Raw genomic sequence first — 17,442 nt, forward strand, 5'->3', positions numbered from 1 at the left:
TCAATTTACACGGCCTCCATGGCCCTTGAGACTCGCAGTTAAATCAACCGTACATGTGTATATATATAAGGCAAATACCTATATTTTAGGGTACCAGTCTATTAGACTATTATATATATAATTATAAACAGTTTTGTTTTGTAACCAGTTTCTTGAATATGATGATCTTGATACTCTCGGTCGGCTACTCGGATCGTTTGGATAATCCTTTTGTTTCATACTTTTTCAATTCGGTCTGGGGGTCGTCCGAAAGTGTCGGGGTTATACTGTTTCTTTATTTACGTGCTTATGTCCCTTATAGTGTATAATTGATGTAACTTTTATAAATCTTGTTATCTTCTCCATTTTTGGAGGTTTTGAGGAAAAAAATAAATAAAAATTACCTGTGAGAAGCTCTTGCCGCAGGTGACGCACTTATGAGGCCGGTGTTTCTGGTGAACGTGAAGAATGTGAATTCGCAGACGGTCCCTCTTCTCAAATGACCGGCTGCAGAGGTGACAGGGGAACTTGCGGTCTCCCTTGTCCACGCAACGGGTGTACTTGAGATGTTTGTCCCGGTAGTCCTCGTAGGAGAACACCTTCCCACATCGGTCGCACTTGTAACCCTCTTTGTCTGACAGAAAACAAGGAAACAGAGAACAATAAAACGAGTGAACAATAAAACGAGTGAAAGTCCTTCGACTTTCACATTTTCGTTTTCAAGTTTTCACTTTGGCAAGGAGAATGAAATGGCCATTTTTCATGTCAAGTACAACATCAATATATTTCATACTATACTCTTCTCAAGATATAACGTATACAAAATATTACATAGAATAATAAGTAGGGTAGATGGCCTTAGCTTGCGATCCAAACCGGACCTTCTTCAGAGGCATAAAACATGTACAAACAAATACATATCCATTTAAAAGAGAAAAAAAAGAGGGGAAAGGGATTAAGGGAAGGATCCAGGAAAAAGCGGAAAAATTATTCTAATCAAAGTTTCTATTTCAGAAACAATTGGTGGCTATGGACCAATGGGAGTAAAGTGGTGATGACAAAGGATGTTCAGTATGAAAGGATAAATATAGATATGCAAAATAATAGGCACAGAGGATGGAGGGAAAATAGTTTTAAAATCTTGTATGTAAACCAAAATAAAGAGAGTATGAGTCTGCCACATAAAGCCAAGGCTTGTAGAAGACAGGAGACAAACTACAAACGAGGAGACACAAACAAGGATACACTACAAATAGGTAACAAGAAAAAATTTCCACAAAACAGACGGGTTGCAAAGAGAGAAAAATTTATAAACTATAGCAGGGCTGAAGCAAATAGCGTCTTCTTCTTCATCTTCCTTTCTCGTGCAGCCTTCATGATTGAAGATAAACGCACTGCCAGACACACTTGCGCGAACCCCTCCTCTTTATAGCGATAAGTGTAGCCGTCTTATTTCACAAAGAGTTAGGACTCGTCTTATCTCGAGTTAGGACGAGTAACTCTTCCTAACTTATGATTAGTCTTAAGTTAGTATATAAGAGTTTTGTGAAATCACTCAAAATTGCACGGTTTTCCTTTTACGTCGCGAACTAACACGGTCGGCCATTTATGGGAGTCAAAAATTGTACTCCCATAAATGACCGACCGTGCTAGTCGACGAGGTAAAAAGAAAACCACGCAATTTCAATGCATGTGTGTAGATCATTGTAATCTACTTTTACCACTTCTTTCTACCCATATTATGCATTTTATAACAAACGGTTACAGAACGCTTTTCAAAGACCAACTCGACCGATCCAAGGCAACGTGTGCCTTTTGAATAACGTCCCATCCGAAGGACGCAGCAAAGTGTCTTGCTTAAGGACACAAGTGTCATGACTGGGACTTAAAACCCACACTCTGCTGATCAGATACACAAAAGCCAGAGTTCGGTGCTCTTATCCGCTCAGCAACGACACCCGACAGTTTTTCAAATGTTATATTATTCAACGATGCCAGCAAAGCCAATCTACCTGATGTTTAGCCTTCTAGCTCGACTTACGGTTATCTTAATTTCGTATCCTCAAATGTCTTAATATTGAAGCTCCCGATCAGCTTGTCTAACACTTTAAAGGCACTGGACACCTTTGGTTATTGTCAAAGACAAGTATTCTCACTTGGTGTATCTCAACATATGCATAAAAATATAACAACTCTGTGCACATTTTGGCTCAACTGGTCATCGAAGTTCCAAGAGAACAATGGCAGAAAAAAACATCCCCTTTTTGCAAACATTTGTAAGCTTTCAGATGCCTAAAAAAGCTGCAGGCCTGAAGTATTTTAATATTTGAGTTAGAAGTGACCTCTTTCTCAAAACCTATACGTTACTTCAGAGTTGTTTCTCACAATGGTTTATACTATACAACAGCTCTCCATTGCTCGTTACCAAGTAAGTTTTTATGCTAATATATTTTTAGTAATTACCAAACGTGTCCAGGGGTCGATTTCACAACGAGTTATGACTAGTCCTAACTTGGGACTAGTCCCAGGAGATATTAAAAACTTAAGGCTAGTCCTAAGTTAGGACGAGTGACTCGTCCTATAACTCGAGATAAGACTAGTCTTAACTCTTTGTGAAATCCATCCCGGTGCCTTTAGTGAAGACACGTTTCTAAGCAGCTGTCCCTTATTCTTCCACGTTCCCGTTTCTCCCCATTCATCTTTCTGTATTCTCACAATCTACGTCTTGGTTACCAAGGTACATGAGGATATTCAGACGGCCTCTCGTATGATGGATATATCGGGAAATTGTATAACTCAATAAGTGTCAAATTGCACTTTCCATTTAAAGCCATAGGACCCTTTCGGTACAGAAAAAAAAAAGTTCACAGATTTACAAATAATTTACAGGGTTTACAGAAGGTAATGGTGAAAGACTTCTCTTGAAATATTAGTCCATGAAATGCTTTACTTTTTGAGAAAACGGTAAAACAATATAAATTCTCGTTAACGAGAATTACGGATTTATTTTAAACACATGTCATGACACGGCGAAACGCGCGGAAACATGGGTGGGTTTTCCGTTGTTTTCTCCCGACTCCGATGACCGATTGAGCCTAAACTTTCACAGGTTTGTTATTTGATATAGAAGTTGTGGTACACAAAGTGTGGGCCTTGGACAACACTGTTTACCGAAAGGGTCCAATGGCATTAAAGGAACGTTACAGAATTGGTAAGAAACACAAATCGTGAAGATCACAGATTTACATAAAACTTACACGGTCTAATGATGATGATAGTTGAAAACATCCCTTTAAATATTTATGTCTGAAATGTCATAATTGATGAGAAATAAATAATCTAACTTCGCGTTTGGAGTTTATCGCTCAGTGAGCGTTTTATTCATTTTTGTTTTGGCATCGATGCAATGCAAAATTTGTAATCGGTTTTTCACTATTCTCTCGTGACCCAGATGGCCGATCGATCTCAAACTTCTACAGATTTGTCAAGTTATGTATATGGTGGATTACATGAAGTGCTTACACTGCCAGCAACTGTTTTGTTAGCAAAAACCAATTCTGTAATGTTCCTTTAATAATATCGGATTTATTCTACAATGTATGGGCGAAGACGGCACTATACACTTTCGGTACAGAAAAAATAAATAAAAGTTCACAGATCTACAAATAATTTACAGGGTTTACAGAAGGTAATGGTGAAAGACTTCTCTTGAAATATGATTCCATGAAATGCTTTACTTTTTTGAGAAAACGATAAAGCAATATCAATTGTCGATATTGAGAATTACGTTTTTTTTTAAACACATGTCATGACACGGCGAAACGTGCGGAAACAATGGTGGGTTTTCCCGTTATTTTCTCCCGACTCCGATGACCGATTGAGCCTAAATTTTCACAGGTTTGTTTTTTTAAATATATAAGTTGTGATACAGGAAGTGTGGGCCTTGGACAATACTGTTTACCGAAAGTATCCAATGGCTTTCAAGGGACACCCTTTGCCTTGGATCGGTGCGAGTTGGTATTTGTAAACGTTTGATCCACTGAAATATATGCCTCGAATTTGCGTGGTCTTCTTTTTACTTTGCGAATTAACACGGTCGGCTAATCCAAAAATTGGCGTGCAGTGTTGAAACCCTTGATATCTAGAGACAAACTGTGTAGCGATTTTGCTTTTCGAATCCCATCATAATGTGCAGAAGGCGGCTATCTCCACAAAGAAACTTACAGATTAATTTAAGACATACCAACAAAAATTACCCACCAAAAATGTAGAACCGTTACAAGCAAAGTGCAATCCCCCAAAACCCTCAACTCGTCAGTCCCTTGAATGTCTTTGATGTCTTTTTGTATAATTATGTGTGTTTTTGTGCCTTCTGGGTTTTGTCCAATGTATTTTTGACAATGTATATAATATTTTGTTTATCTCCTTATTGTTAATTTATATTTCATGTATTTTTTAACATGAGTGTTGCCATGTGCAATTCAGTTTTTAACTGCGACACTTGTTGAAAAAAAGTGTTAGTTCACGACGTGCTCGAAAAACCGTGCAATTTCGAGGTCTTTTTGTAGACCAACTCGCCATCCAACCACAACGTGTCCCTTTAGCATCTCGATATAGAGAGATGCGGGGAGAACAGGAGGCAAGACAAGACGATAAAGAGCCTTGCCAAGACCCACAGGGGTTTCTTCGATTTATACAAGCCGCGCAGTATAAAGCACTGTTTACATTTAGGGGACCGGTCATAATCATCAACATTTTCACAAGCGTTTATAGGCCTACTTATTTCTCAATACCTCCCTTCCCACTATAAAGTGTACACAGACAAATGTAGCTTTTGTTTCACACTATTCTACATGGAGATACTTGAATGTGACTTATGTGTAAACCCCGTTTCAAGGCTTTAGGTCTAGGGCCAATTTCATACAGCTGCTTAAACAAACAAAATTGCTTAAAGACAGTGGACACTATTGGTAACTGTCAAAGACTAGTCTTCACAGTTGGTGTATCTCAACATATGCATAACATAACAAACCTGTGAAAATTTGAGCTCAATCGGTCGTCGAATAATAATGAAATAAAAACGCACTTGTCGTACGAAGTTGTGTGCTTTCTGATGCTTGATTTCGAGACCTCAAATTCTAAACTTGAGGTCTCGAAATCAAATTCGTGGAAATTTACATCTTTCTCGAAAACTATGTCACTTAAGAGGGAGCTGTTTCTCACAATGTTTTATACTAACAACCTCTCCCCATTACTCGTAATCAAGAAAGGTTTTATGATGATAACTATTTAGAGTAATTACCAATAGTGTCCACTGCCTTTAAGCACGAAAATAGCTCCTATATTTTACACATTTTACTGTCCAAAATTTCATGCCATTTACATTGCTTGTGATTGGTATTTAGCTGTTGTTTACTTAGCAAGAATTTTTTTGCTTAAGCAAAATTTTGTGCTTAAGCAGCTCTATGAAATTGGGCCTAGAAGTCTTTTATTATTTGAGTGAGAAATTACCTCTTTCTCAAAATCTACGTTACCTCTGAGGGAGCCGTTTCTCACATTGTTTTATACTATTAACAGATCTCAATAGCTCGTTACCAAGTAAGTGTTTATGATAACCATTATTTTGAATAACTACAAATAAAAGAGTCAAGTGCATAAAAACAGATATATAAAATTCCGTAATTTCCTGACCATAGAAGGGTATAAACAAACAAAAAACGTTTTATCTAACGGTGCAAATATAAGGTCATGAAACCTTTTCGGTGGGCATTAACCCTCAAACCCGCCAGCGTAGGCCTACGCAAAACGTTTATCTAACGGTGCAAATTGGGCCATGGCGCTATATTATTTGCATAGTTCGTGAGTTTGTTCAGAAAATGAAAGCGTATATTTATAGGGCCTACGGCGGGCATTAACCCTCAGCTCGCCATTAACATTGTACGCTCTGTGGAAAATGTTGAGAATTGCGAACGGCCCTTAGCCGAGATCTCGTTTTCTCTGTAGCTGAAGTACCACATTATTGCACGAGGTGACGGTTGTCAGTGTTCATGTCATGTTAAAGGGACTCAGGGAGAGCAGATGTCTTACCAACTAGACCACCGAGATTGTCTGGAAGCTAGAGGCAAATCGCCTGTAAAATAGGCCAGCTTGCGATTTTGTTCAAAGAACTCACGGGAATTCACTGGGTATATACTCTCTTCATGTAAAAGAGTGAAAAAGCACTCTTTGAAGAGCCATATGAAGGACAACTCTTTTTCGAGTGGTCTTCCACTCTTTTAGATTGAAGTTTGCATCTTTTTGAGTGATTTTTCACTCTGTCCTGGAGTGAAACCCCTCTAAAAGAGTGAATTAACCACCACTCTTTTTGAAGAGCCTAATGGAGGACAGCTCGAAATGTAAAGAATGGTGTTTTTCACTCTTGTACATTTAGAGAGTAGTGCTTATACACACACACCCACACGCCGGTGTCAGGGCAAAACCCAAACTGAAACGTTTTTATCCCTGATGCAAATTTACATGACAAACGGACACGTTGCTTTGGATCGGGCGAGTTGGTCTATGAAAAGAGTTCGTAAAAATTGATATGATATGCATATGGTTCGAAAGATATTTTAAAAGGAATACAATGATCTACACAAGTATGTCTCGAACTGTCGTGGTTTTCTTTTTTTACTTTCCGAACACGGTCCGCCACTTTGTGGAATCAAAAATGTTACTCTACAAAATGGCGTGCCTTGTTAGCTCGTTATGTAAAAGGAAAACCACGCAATAGGAGACTTTCTGTGACGATAGGTGGCAGCAGACTTACCGGGTAAAGCCATTGTTCTCAGATCAATGCACATGTTCAGAACTACATAAACAATGGAAATTTACCCGGTAGGTCTGCTGCCACCTAGCGTTGGAAAGTCTCCCATTTCGAGACATGTTTGTGTGGGTCATATATATTCTACTCTTAAAACATCTTTCTCACAATATGCATATTATAACAAACGGTTTCAAACGCTTTTCATTATAGACAAAATCGCCCGATACAAGGCAACGTGTCCCTTTAATAGTGCGCATATAAGCCCCCGTTTGTCCACGCATCCACTTTCATTAGTTGAGTCTGGCAGGGTTTCTCTGGACTCTCATCCGCACAATGATCAGAACGACAGCTCTGTGCTTGGCCACCAAATAAAAAAACGTGTTCGTTGTCTTTTCAAAAATAAAAACCATATTGCTAGAACAACGGTTATAGCCATTATGTGATCAACAGAGTCAATCTAGAAATAGTTCTTTAATATTTGCTATAAGGAAATTATTATTTTTGTTAGTTTGCTCATGAACAAAAATTACTCGTATTTTCCTAATCTAAGAAAACAACTTTCCTTTTATTGGGTGAAAATAAAAACATAACATTTTCAGTAAATTGTTTTTTACTGCACCTCACTTTTATGTTTTGCCGCACTGTAATGAAAAAAATATGACGGGCGAAAAAATCAGGTCAATCTGAGAGGATTTTTTTTTTTTTTTTTTTTTTTTTGGGGGGGGGGGGTAATCGGCAGTTAATTCCCGCCGAATGTTTGGTGAATATCAGCTGTTGATACAGGGTCTGCATAGTATATGGTTTGGGTCATGTTTTCGAAGACTAATATCCAAAGGAAATTTGCATAATGTCATGTGGGTGTATTGCGTACATAATGGTCTGTATTAAAGCCACTGGACAACTTTTGTATTTGTCAAAGACCAATCTTCCCACTTGGTGAGAAAAAAAACACCATGGTCACAGGAAATTGTGTGCTTTCAGATGCTTGATTTCGAGACCTCAAAATCTAATTCTGAAGTATCGAACTCAAAATCGTGGAAAATTTCTTCTTTCTCGAATACTACGTTACTTCAGAGGGAGCTGTTTCTCACAATGTTTTATACTATTAACCTCTCCCCATTACTCGTTACCAAGTAAGGTTTTATGATAATAATTATTTTGGGTAATTACCAATATAGTGTCTACTGCTTTTAAATCGGACGTTTTCTTGTACGAAATGAATTTATAATAATAATAACATTAATAAAAATAAAACAGTATTTATATAGCGATATGAATACAAATTTCTGTGATAATTGTTCTGTTTGTTAGGCCTTTTAAAGCTGTTCAGTGATTTGTATTATCTTTGTTTATGTTTATGTCCTTTCTTCCCTTAATATTTTCCTGGCTTTTCTGGGATTTGGGAGACATACGCTTTTTGGCGACAGTTACATTTTGTTCAACTTGTGTGCTCTCCGGGGCATCCCACTGTTGTTTAACGTAAGTTTTTAATATTTTTATTATTGTGTGTACATGTATTTGTGAATGTTTTGCCCGAGTGATTATTATTATAATAAATTCATCTCAGCAGTCATTCCTCTAAACTGCAAGAGAGCTTCTTCCATTTTTGTATGGTCACGGATCATTTTCTTATGCCGCACCGTTGTTGTTTGGAACAGTCTTCCTGTGTATATTCGCCAGGCTATAGTTCTTTTTTACAATGTTTAAAGTCTCTGTTAAAAACTCATTTGTAATCTGCTTATTATTTTAATCATTTGTATCTTTCACTCATTGTATGTTTTATTGTTCTCTTTATGCGCTTAGATGCTTTTGCATTATAGGCGCTTAACACATTGTCTTTATTATTAATTATTAATAGTATTATTATTTATTCACAATTTTAGTTCGCTTAATATTTTCCACAAGATGGTCAATAACATCAGGGCCCAATTTCATAGAGCTGCTAAGCACCAAAATTTGCGTAGCATGAAATTTCTGCCTCGATAAAAACAGGATTACCAACAAAATTTCCACATGATTTTCAGGATGAGCAAACAACAGCTGAGTACCAGTAACAAGCAATATGCAACAAATTGAAATTTTGTTGGTAATCCTGTTTTTATCAAGGAAGAAATTTCATGCTAAGCACATTTTTGTGCTTAGCAGCTCTATGAAATTGGGCCCTGCTTGGAGAATGTCTTCTTGTGCTGCCGAAGGTTGACCTCCAAAGACATCCAAAATGCCTGTACAAATTACCCTAGTTACTGAGTATTAGTAGAGGGGATGCAGTCTCTGTTAAAATTACCGGTGTATGTACTAATATAAGGCTAATGTAATGTGCCGAAATCCCGCGCGGTGAAAACGACTGATTGGGACGAGACCAAAATTACCAGCGGTATAAAAATGCTAATATTATGTGCCAAATCCCGCGTGGTGAAGCCAGTGATTTGGACAATAAAGACCAATCTCTGTTTAAAATGACCGGTGTATAGACGATGTGACCTGTGACATCACATGTTTAAAGGCAGTGGACACTATTGGTAATTACTCAAAATAATTATCATAACAAAACCTCACTTGGTAATGAGTAATGGGGAGAGGTTGATAGTATAAAACAATGTGAGAAACGGCTCCCTCTGAAGTGACGTAGTTTCCGAGAAAGAAGTGATTTTCCACGAATTTGATTTCGAGACCTCAAGTTTAGAATTTGAGGTCTCGAAATCAAGCATCAGAAAGCACACAACTTCGTGTGACAATGGTGTTTTTTCTTTCATTAATATCTCGCAACTTCGACGACCGATTGAGCTCAAATTTTCACAGGTTTGTTATTTTATGCATATGTTGAGATACACAAAATGTGAAGACTAGTCTTTGACATTTACCAATAGTGTCCACTGGCTTTAACATAAGAGCCACAGAGCCTCGACTTCCTGCAGGCACGATTTGTACACAGCTCAATGGAAGAAAACATAAAATCTTATATTAAATGGAGATTGCACTGTCTAATTCTTATCAACTTGTCAAGCTTTTACTTTCACAACTCTTGGTTTTATGTGGAAGTTATGACAGAAAATGTTAAAAACTTTCCCATAGGACCAATGTAGTATCTCGCCTGCCAGAATAATCAAGTACAAGGTCAACACTTACTGTCAACAAAGTTCACATGGTCTATATAATAAGGCTGATATAATGTGTAAAAATCTGTGTGCTGAAGCAAGTAATTGGGACTTTTTAACAAGGTTGAAGGCAGTGGACACTATTGGTAATTACTCAAAATAATTATTAGCATATAACCTTTCTTGGTGACGAGTAATGGGGAGAGGTTGATGGTATAAAACATTGTGAGAAACGGCTCCCTCGGAAGTGCCATAGTTTCCGAGAACGAAGTAATTTTTCCACGAATTTGATTTCGAGACCTCAGATTTAGAACTTGATGTCTCGAAATCAACCATCTAAACGCACACAACTTCGTGTGACAAGGGTGTTTTTTCTTTCACTATTATCTCGCAACTTCGATGACCAATTGAGCTCAAATTTTCACAGGTTTGTTATTTTATGCATGTGTTGAGATACACCAACTGTGAAGTCTTTGACAATTACCAATAGTGTCCACTGCCTTTAATATGTGGCTTATATTTGCCTAAATCCCGCGCAGTGAATTGGGCATAACTATATAGGCACCAGTCTCTGTTTAAAATTACCGGTGTATAAAGACATGTGGCTCATATGCGCCAAAATCCCGCGTGGTGAAGAGAGTGATTTAGACTACTAGACTAAAATGCATCCATAAATTATGTCATGATTCATCGTGTACAGTTACTGTACGGTGACTTACTCTGTAGGTCTTCCTTTGCCGCAGGGCTCTTGCTTAGCGTCATTCCCTTCAGAGCCAATGGGATACCCATGAACTGCCGGTAGCTGTCGCCGTACCAAACCAATAACTCCGTTCCCTTCAGACAAAACATTACCAGAGGGTTATTTCGAGAATTAGGGGTGTCCCCATGACATATTATATATATAAGGCCAAATAAAAAAAAATACCAGTTGATCGTCCGGATTTTACTAAAAAGTGGAGGATGAGGGCCTTACTATTTACTATTTACTATTTTTTTTTCAAGATGGCAGCTAAGTATTTCAAATCAAACAGGCCACCAATTCTTCAGTTTGAATCAACGGCAAACTTATTTATACCTATTAGTTGCATGAGGACCTGTGTTAACACTAAACACTAACAGGGTTGGATAACACTAAAAAGATTTGCTGATAAGTATTTACTAATATTGTTTTATGAAACAGACGGTTACATTAGTGTTCGAGAGCATGAAGTTAGATTTGGAAGAAACTCCTAGGCCAGTCCTTTTGAAAAGATGGATTTAAAAAATAAAAATAAAAACAAACTTTTTTCTTGTTACAAAAATCGAAAAATAGTAAATAGTAAAAAAAAAGTGCGGCCCAAAAAAAGGATGCGGGCGGGACGATCAACTTTTTTTTTTTTCTTTTTTTTTGGCCTAATATAGGCACTGCTTTATTGCTAATTAAAGGGACACGTTGCCTGGGATAAGGCGAGTTGGTCTGCAAGCGTTTGAAACAGTGTGTTATGACAGGCATAGGCCTATGATAAGGAAGACGTTTTTAAAGTTTATAGACTATAATGATTCGCAGTGCGCGATCTCATTATAGTTTGTTGTAGGCTTACAACCTGTTCTAATTAGACCGATTTAAGAGCCCCCCCTAAAAAAAAAATTAAAATGTTTCAGTGTTAAATAAAAATGGGCCCATTATTGTGGCACGGGGTTGTTGACTTCCTACTTGATGAATGTTTGATGATAATGGGCCCTAGCAATTGGTATTATTTGCTGAGAGGAATAGGGACATTTCAAGACTAATGATCGGATGTTTGGAAAACATATTACACTAGAGTATAGTGGGGGTGTTTGGGATTGGAGGGGAATAACTCGACGGCCGCGGGGCCCATGGACTCCCCATGAAATGGAGCAGAGGATTAAAGTTCAAGAGTCAATGAATAATTTTCCCTTTTACTGTAAGAAGCTGTGAGACTTCTAAATATTGTTCGTGTTTTTAAATAATTATATAGACAGATTGATAAATGATAAAATGTTTTATTAAAAAAACTGTCCTCGCGGCACAAAAGATGAATTAATAAATAAATAAAATAAGTTAATAAAATAAAAAAATACAATAATAATAATTAAATAGAAGGCAAAAGGTTATAAACAAAAAAATAGGTTGAATAGTTCAGCCACTCCCCTAAATAAAAAAATAAAATGCACATAAAAACTCAAATTAATTTAACTCAATTGGTGTGGCAATAAACAAAAAATCTTTAGACAAGAATAAAACAAATCAGGGAAAAACAAGCGAAAAGGTCAATACAAATCTGAACAACATTTTGCACTGTATGCTATGGGAGTTTATTAAGTGGGGTGTTGTGGACGAGCAGATAAGAGCGCCGAATTCAAGTTCAGCTAATTTTGTTCAGCAGGGTGTGGGTTCAGAACCCGGTCGCGACACTTGTGTCCCTAATTGCTTCTTTTCACCCAGGGGTAAAGGGGTACCTGTGTGAGGGTAGAGATTGTTCTTGTTATAGATTTAGCCGAGTAGCGCATTTGTTGCACAAGGCTGTATCAAGGCTGCACAAGGCTTCCCCAGGGAGCTGAGATGCTAGGATTAATCCCATCTCGAGTTAGGACGAGTAACTCCTCCTAACTTAGGATGGGTTCAATGTCTCCTAACGTCTTTGGATACGGAACGTAACTCGTCATAAGTCCTAAGATTAATCCTAAGTTAGGAAGAGTTTGGTGAAATCGACAGCAAGGGTACTAATTTGAAGCGCTTTGGGACACCCTTCGAGAGTGAAAAGCGCTATATAAAAACTTAATACTATTATATTATTTCTTAATATTATTATTATTAAAATTAACATTATTATTATTTAGTGGGGTGCGGCCCAAAGATCTCCTTACCCTTGGTATATCTTTACACGCTTCGTAGTAGATAAATTCTCCACACTGCGAGGCAATGAGGTTCTGCTCTTTGGCGTGGCGTGCGCAGTTGACGAAACAGAGCCAGTTGCTCGTTCCGTTACGCCCGTCGACAAAGTGGCTCAACTTGCCGTCGTGAAAAATCTACGGAAGACAGATTTTTAAGGATTTACATTAGTTACCGTCATTATAATTATCTTCCAGAAGATGTTTTTTGGCTGAGGGCTATTAATCGGACGTGTAAAACATCTTGAAATGCTATTCATTCCAAATGTTGAAAAAAAAACACACAATTGAATACGTGACTTTCTCTGGGTTTGTTTTAAACCGGTCTGCGGAAAGTAGGCAAACAAAGTTTTGATACAACAGTACACGTCTTTGAATGCAAAAATGCTAACTGCTTACAAAGTCGCTGTTGTAGGGGTTAAAGGCAGTAGACACTATTGGTAATTACTCAAAATAATTATTATCATAAAACCTTTCTTGATTACGAGTAATGGAGAAAGGTTGATAAAATAAAACATTGTGAGTAACGGCTCCTTCTGAATTGACGTAGTTTTCGAGAAAGAAGTAATTTTCCACGAATTTGATTTCGAGACCTCATATTTAGAATTTGAGGTCTCGAAATCAAGCATCTGAAGCACACAACTTTGTGTGACAAGGGTGTTTTTTCTATCATAGTTATCTCGCAACTCTGACGACCGATCGAGCTCAGATTTTCACAGGTTTGTTATTTAATGCATATGTTGTGATACACCAGGTGAGAAGACTGGTCTTTGACAAACCTACCGATAATGTCCCGCTAAAGTACAAACAATGGTTGCCATTGAGAGAGTTTTTCTTCGTAACGTCATGCACATCGGTCAGCCCCAAGGGATCAACTCCGCAAGTGGCGTCAAAGCTATTCAAACGCACCCTGGTCGACCAAGGTCACCCAGGGGGTGAGCTTATCGAACGCACCCAAACAAGTTAACAAATAAAAGCTCAAGTGACCTCGACGTCAGTAAAACATGTAATTTTGTTCAGATTTAGTTCAAAATAAAATTACACCGGACATGAAATTTGCTGCTGGTATTCACGAAACCATTTTTTTTTTCTCGACAGATAATAAGTGTGACACTATCATCAAAAAACTATATTACTATAATGATTTCCGCTCGACTAACTAAGACCCTAATGATTCTGTAAATATTGCTTGTTTTTCTTGACTCCACTTCCCTCCGTCCACGACCTGAACCCTGTCATGGAGGTGTTAGGTCGCTCTTTAGTTAGCCGTGATTCATCGACAGAAGACCCGCTCGTTACACACCCGGAGCTCCGGTCGTTTGCCCTAAAACGATGCTTGCTCCAGATTGGCGATATCAAGCACTCTAAATTACTTCATTTCCTTTTTTTAATGTGAGCACTGCGACGATCCATTTCATTTATAAAACAACATATATTTAATTTTAAAAGCTTTATTTTCCGCACGAATGGGTGCTTAGCGATATTGGGACAGACCCAGTGACGTGTGCGGGACACAGTGCATGTATAAATAATTATTTATCAGTCTGATTTAGGAGACATACGCCTTTTGGCGATAGTTATTTTTTAACTTTTATGCTCTCCTGGGCACCCCACTGTTGTTTTACTTCGTTTTACTTTGTGCTTAAATATTTTTAGTGCTTGTAAAATGTGATTGCCCGAATAAATATTATTATTATAAAAATAAAAATAAAATAAAAAAATATGTCTGCGTCTTTATATTATTTTAGCGGATTTTGCGCTTTTGTTCAGATGTATATTAAAAGACTTCAGCTGAAGTCTTTTAATGTTTTTATTGAGCAATTACCTCTTTCTCGTTACTTCAGAGGGAGCCGTTTCTCACAGTATTGCTCGTTACCAAGAAAATTGTGGTGCTAACAATTATTTTGACTAGTTACCAATAGTGTCCAGTGCCTTGCGTATTTGTTAGGTAGTTTTCAGAATATTTCTTGATTTGTGAAGAATTGCCTCACATAAACAATGGTTCTACTATAAACTTCATAATCATCAGTATAGCTTTCAGATTAATATTTGTTTTTACCCTTGTGTATTAAGACGAGACACGGAAATTATTTCAGCATACAAACAAATTTTCATGGCATTGTTTTTACTCATTTTCAAAAACTACAGCACCTCAGCAAGTAATATTTTTCGGTAAGCTTTCTACTATCATTATCTTCAAACCGTGTTAGTTTAATGTAAATATGTGGACACTGTGTTTTGTATTACACCGATGTGTTGTTGTTGTTGAGTAATTACCAAAAGTGCCCAGTGCCTTTAAGCAGGTTAAAAACACGTAGACGCAATACTTCTAACGTGAAGATACACTGATGTCAATGCCAGGGCCAACACTCACTCTCTTCCTAGGTCTCTCGGCCTATCTCTTCCCGTTCATTTTGTCCTTGAGTGATTACTGGATTATTTTTCTAGCGGTGAATTTTTTATGAGCACCGCGCCGCAGCACGCCGTAGGGCTCTCCCCGTTCGTCGCGTGCTTCGTCGGGTAGAGCTGTTACTCATGACCTCGGTCCACCATGAAACCCCTCGGTCTTTTTTTTTTTTTTGTCTTTTTTTTTTGTACGGCAGATACCTTCAAGTCCCGTGTGTTTTCACGCGAATGTGCTCTCTCGCCTTAGGGTGTGCTGTGGAGCGGGCGACAAGGTGTTATTTATGGCATTATCATATCAAGCGGGGTTTGATTTCGGCAGTCATGTGTTCACGCGTTGTATCGGCGCTGCGGTAATGCGTGAAACGACCAGCCCGCCCTCTTGTGTTCAACCGTGGTCACTAACTGACAGATTAAAAAACGCTAGGTGCGTACAAAAGTATGCAACGAGATCGGCGGATCTAAACAGCGCCACCTTTGGCATAATTTTTTATTCTGTATTTTTGTATAAATAATTGTTACTGTTATGGGCATGTTAGACTAAACAAAAATTCCATTTTAGGACAACAAAATCAATGAATTGAACTTAATTGAATTAAAAAGTTACTGAAAAACCAACAACGTAGCTTGAGCAGGGGAAAAACGTATGGTGGTGTTACAGTGAAATCTGCCTGCCGAAGATTCCGTCCCCTATTGGGGTAACTAATGGGTGCGTTCGTTTAGCTTCCCTGGGTCGACCCCGATGTGTGGCGGGTTTTTTTTCCAGGACGAACGTGGTCAATTATCTGCACACGTTCGTCCTGGAAAAAAAAACCCGCCACACACCGGGGTCGACCCGGGGGAGCTAAACGAACGCACCCACTGTGGGCTGAATGAGGATAATTCAAAAGTCATATTATATAGTTTGTACACAGCTCGCCGTGAATCAAAAGATCAATAATAAGAACCCAAGAATGAAAAAAGAAAGAAGAAGAACCATGAGAAGAACACACATTATTAAGCCATGTGCGTGTTAATTTTGAATAATTTGTCTGTTACAATGACGTGCTCGATCACAAGTTACCACTTTAAATTTGAAAAATCTATAGAGACAGTTGCTATGTCACATGATTAGGGGCACGCTTTTTCGGTGAACCCCCATCCACAAATTCTGAATGAATGTGTATTGCACAATGGTACCAATGGTTTGCTTATCTGAAGGTTGTTATAGACGATGTGACCTATGTTTACATTCAAACCGCCCTCTGTTGACAAAACACTATATACGTCATGTTTCGCCGGGCACTGAGTTGCGTAGTCATAGTAAGATTGCGTACACTTTCTAGCTGGCTGCCAAAACACAAAGGTTTTGCCCGCCGGTATGAGCGCGAATCATGTTATGGTTTTCGTGTGACGTCAGAGGTCACATCGTTTATACCATGGAGGTTTCTACCTCCATGGTATACCTACGCTTTGCCTTGCCCCGAATCATTTGAGATAACAACTGTATTACTAGTCTAAAGGATTTCAAATTGAAGTGGTAGCTTGTGATCAAGCACGCCACTGTTTAGAACTGTCACTGTTAAGTATTATGGAACAAAACAACCAATAATGTGTTATTGAGGGCATTACCGAAATAAAAGATTGGATTGAACTGAATTGAAATTGTATTGTACCAGGTATTATTATTGAAGTCTAACTCGCAAATGGCGTATTGGTGATGATACATTAAATAGTAAGAATTATTTACCTCCCACATGAAGCTTGTGTCGTCATTGTTCTTGATCTCACTCGGGTGAATGATGCGACCAGTGAAGGGACCAAAGCGCGACCCCTTTGGTATCATGGTGCTCTGACAGAACACGCTGTAGTGAGGTGCGCCACCAACGACAGTCTGTGTAATAGAAATACCTACGGAAAAACAAGTGGTATATGAACCTTTAAAAGTTGAAGTTGTTTTTCTTAATTGCGTCTGATAAAGTAGTTGTTTAATAGATGGAAATTTGCATTGGGATAAAGAACATCCATTTTGGTATTGCCTATTAGAAACAACCTGAGCGCGGCTTCAGCTTTGGATTCGGCTTCTGCGTCCGTCGTCTGAAGCCTTGAGCACGTACGCAAAGCACGTGCAATTTTTCAAAACAACCGCGGGGCCAAGCTAGCCTAAGCCGAATCTAGAGCCGAAGCCGTGTTTCAAAAAGGGATTAAGAGTCGGTGAAGATTCAAATTGATGTGCCTCTCTACTTCCTAAGCAGATCAATAAATGGTGTTAAATATTATTCATAAATA

The 17,442-nt window shown here is 38.3% G+C and overlaps 1 protein-coding gene across 3 annotated transcripts in view; it reads right to left on the reverse strand.

Annotated features, from left to right (window-relative positions):
* LOC139950051 (uncharacterized) overlaps positions 1–17,442 on the reverse strand; it is a 59,676-nt gene that overhangs the window by 14,631 nt on the left and 27,603 nt on the right. For all 3 annotated transcript variants that reach the window (XR_011787618.1, XM_071948679.1, XM_071948680.1), the window contains 4 exons: positions 16,904–17,064; positions 12,748–12,909; positions 10,599–10,713; positions 384–613 (listed from right to left, as the gene is read on the reverse strand). Coding sequence is in view for 2 of the 3 variants with exons in the window: in XM_071948679.1 (XP_071804780.1) it covers positions 384–613; positions 10,599–10,713; positions 12,748–12,909; positions 16,904–17,064 (668 nt within the window). In the remaining variant the exon portion in view is untranslated. The remainder of the gene's footprint in view (positions 1–383; positions 614–10,598; positions 10,714–12,747; positions 12,910–16,903; positions 17,065–17,442) is intronic.

The sequence above is a fragment of the Asterias amurensis genome, chromosome 17 (genome assembly GCF_032118995.1).
Source record: "Asterias amurensis chromosome 17, ASM3211899v1".
In the NCBI taxonomy this organism is placed as follows: Eukaryota; Metazoa; Echinodermata; class Asteroidea; order Forcipulatida; family Asteriidae; genus Asterias; species Asterias amurensis.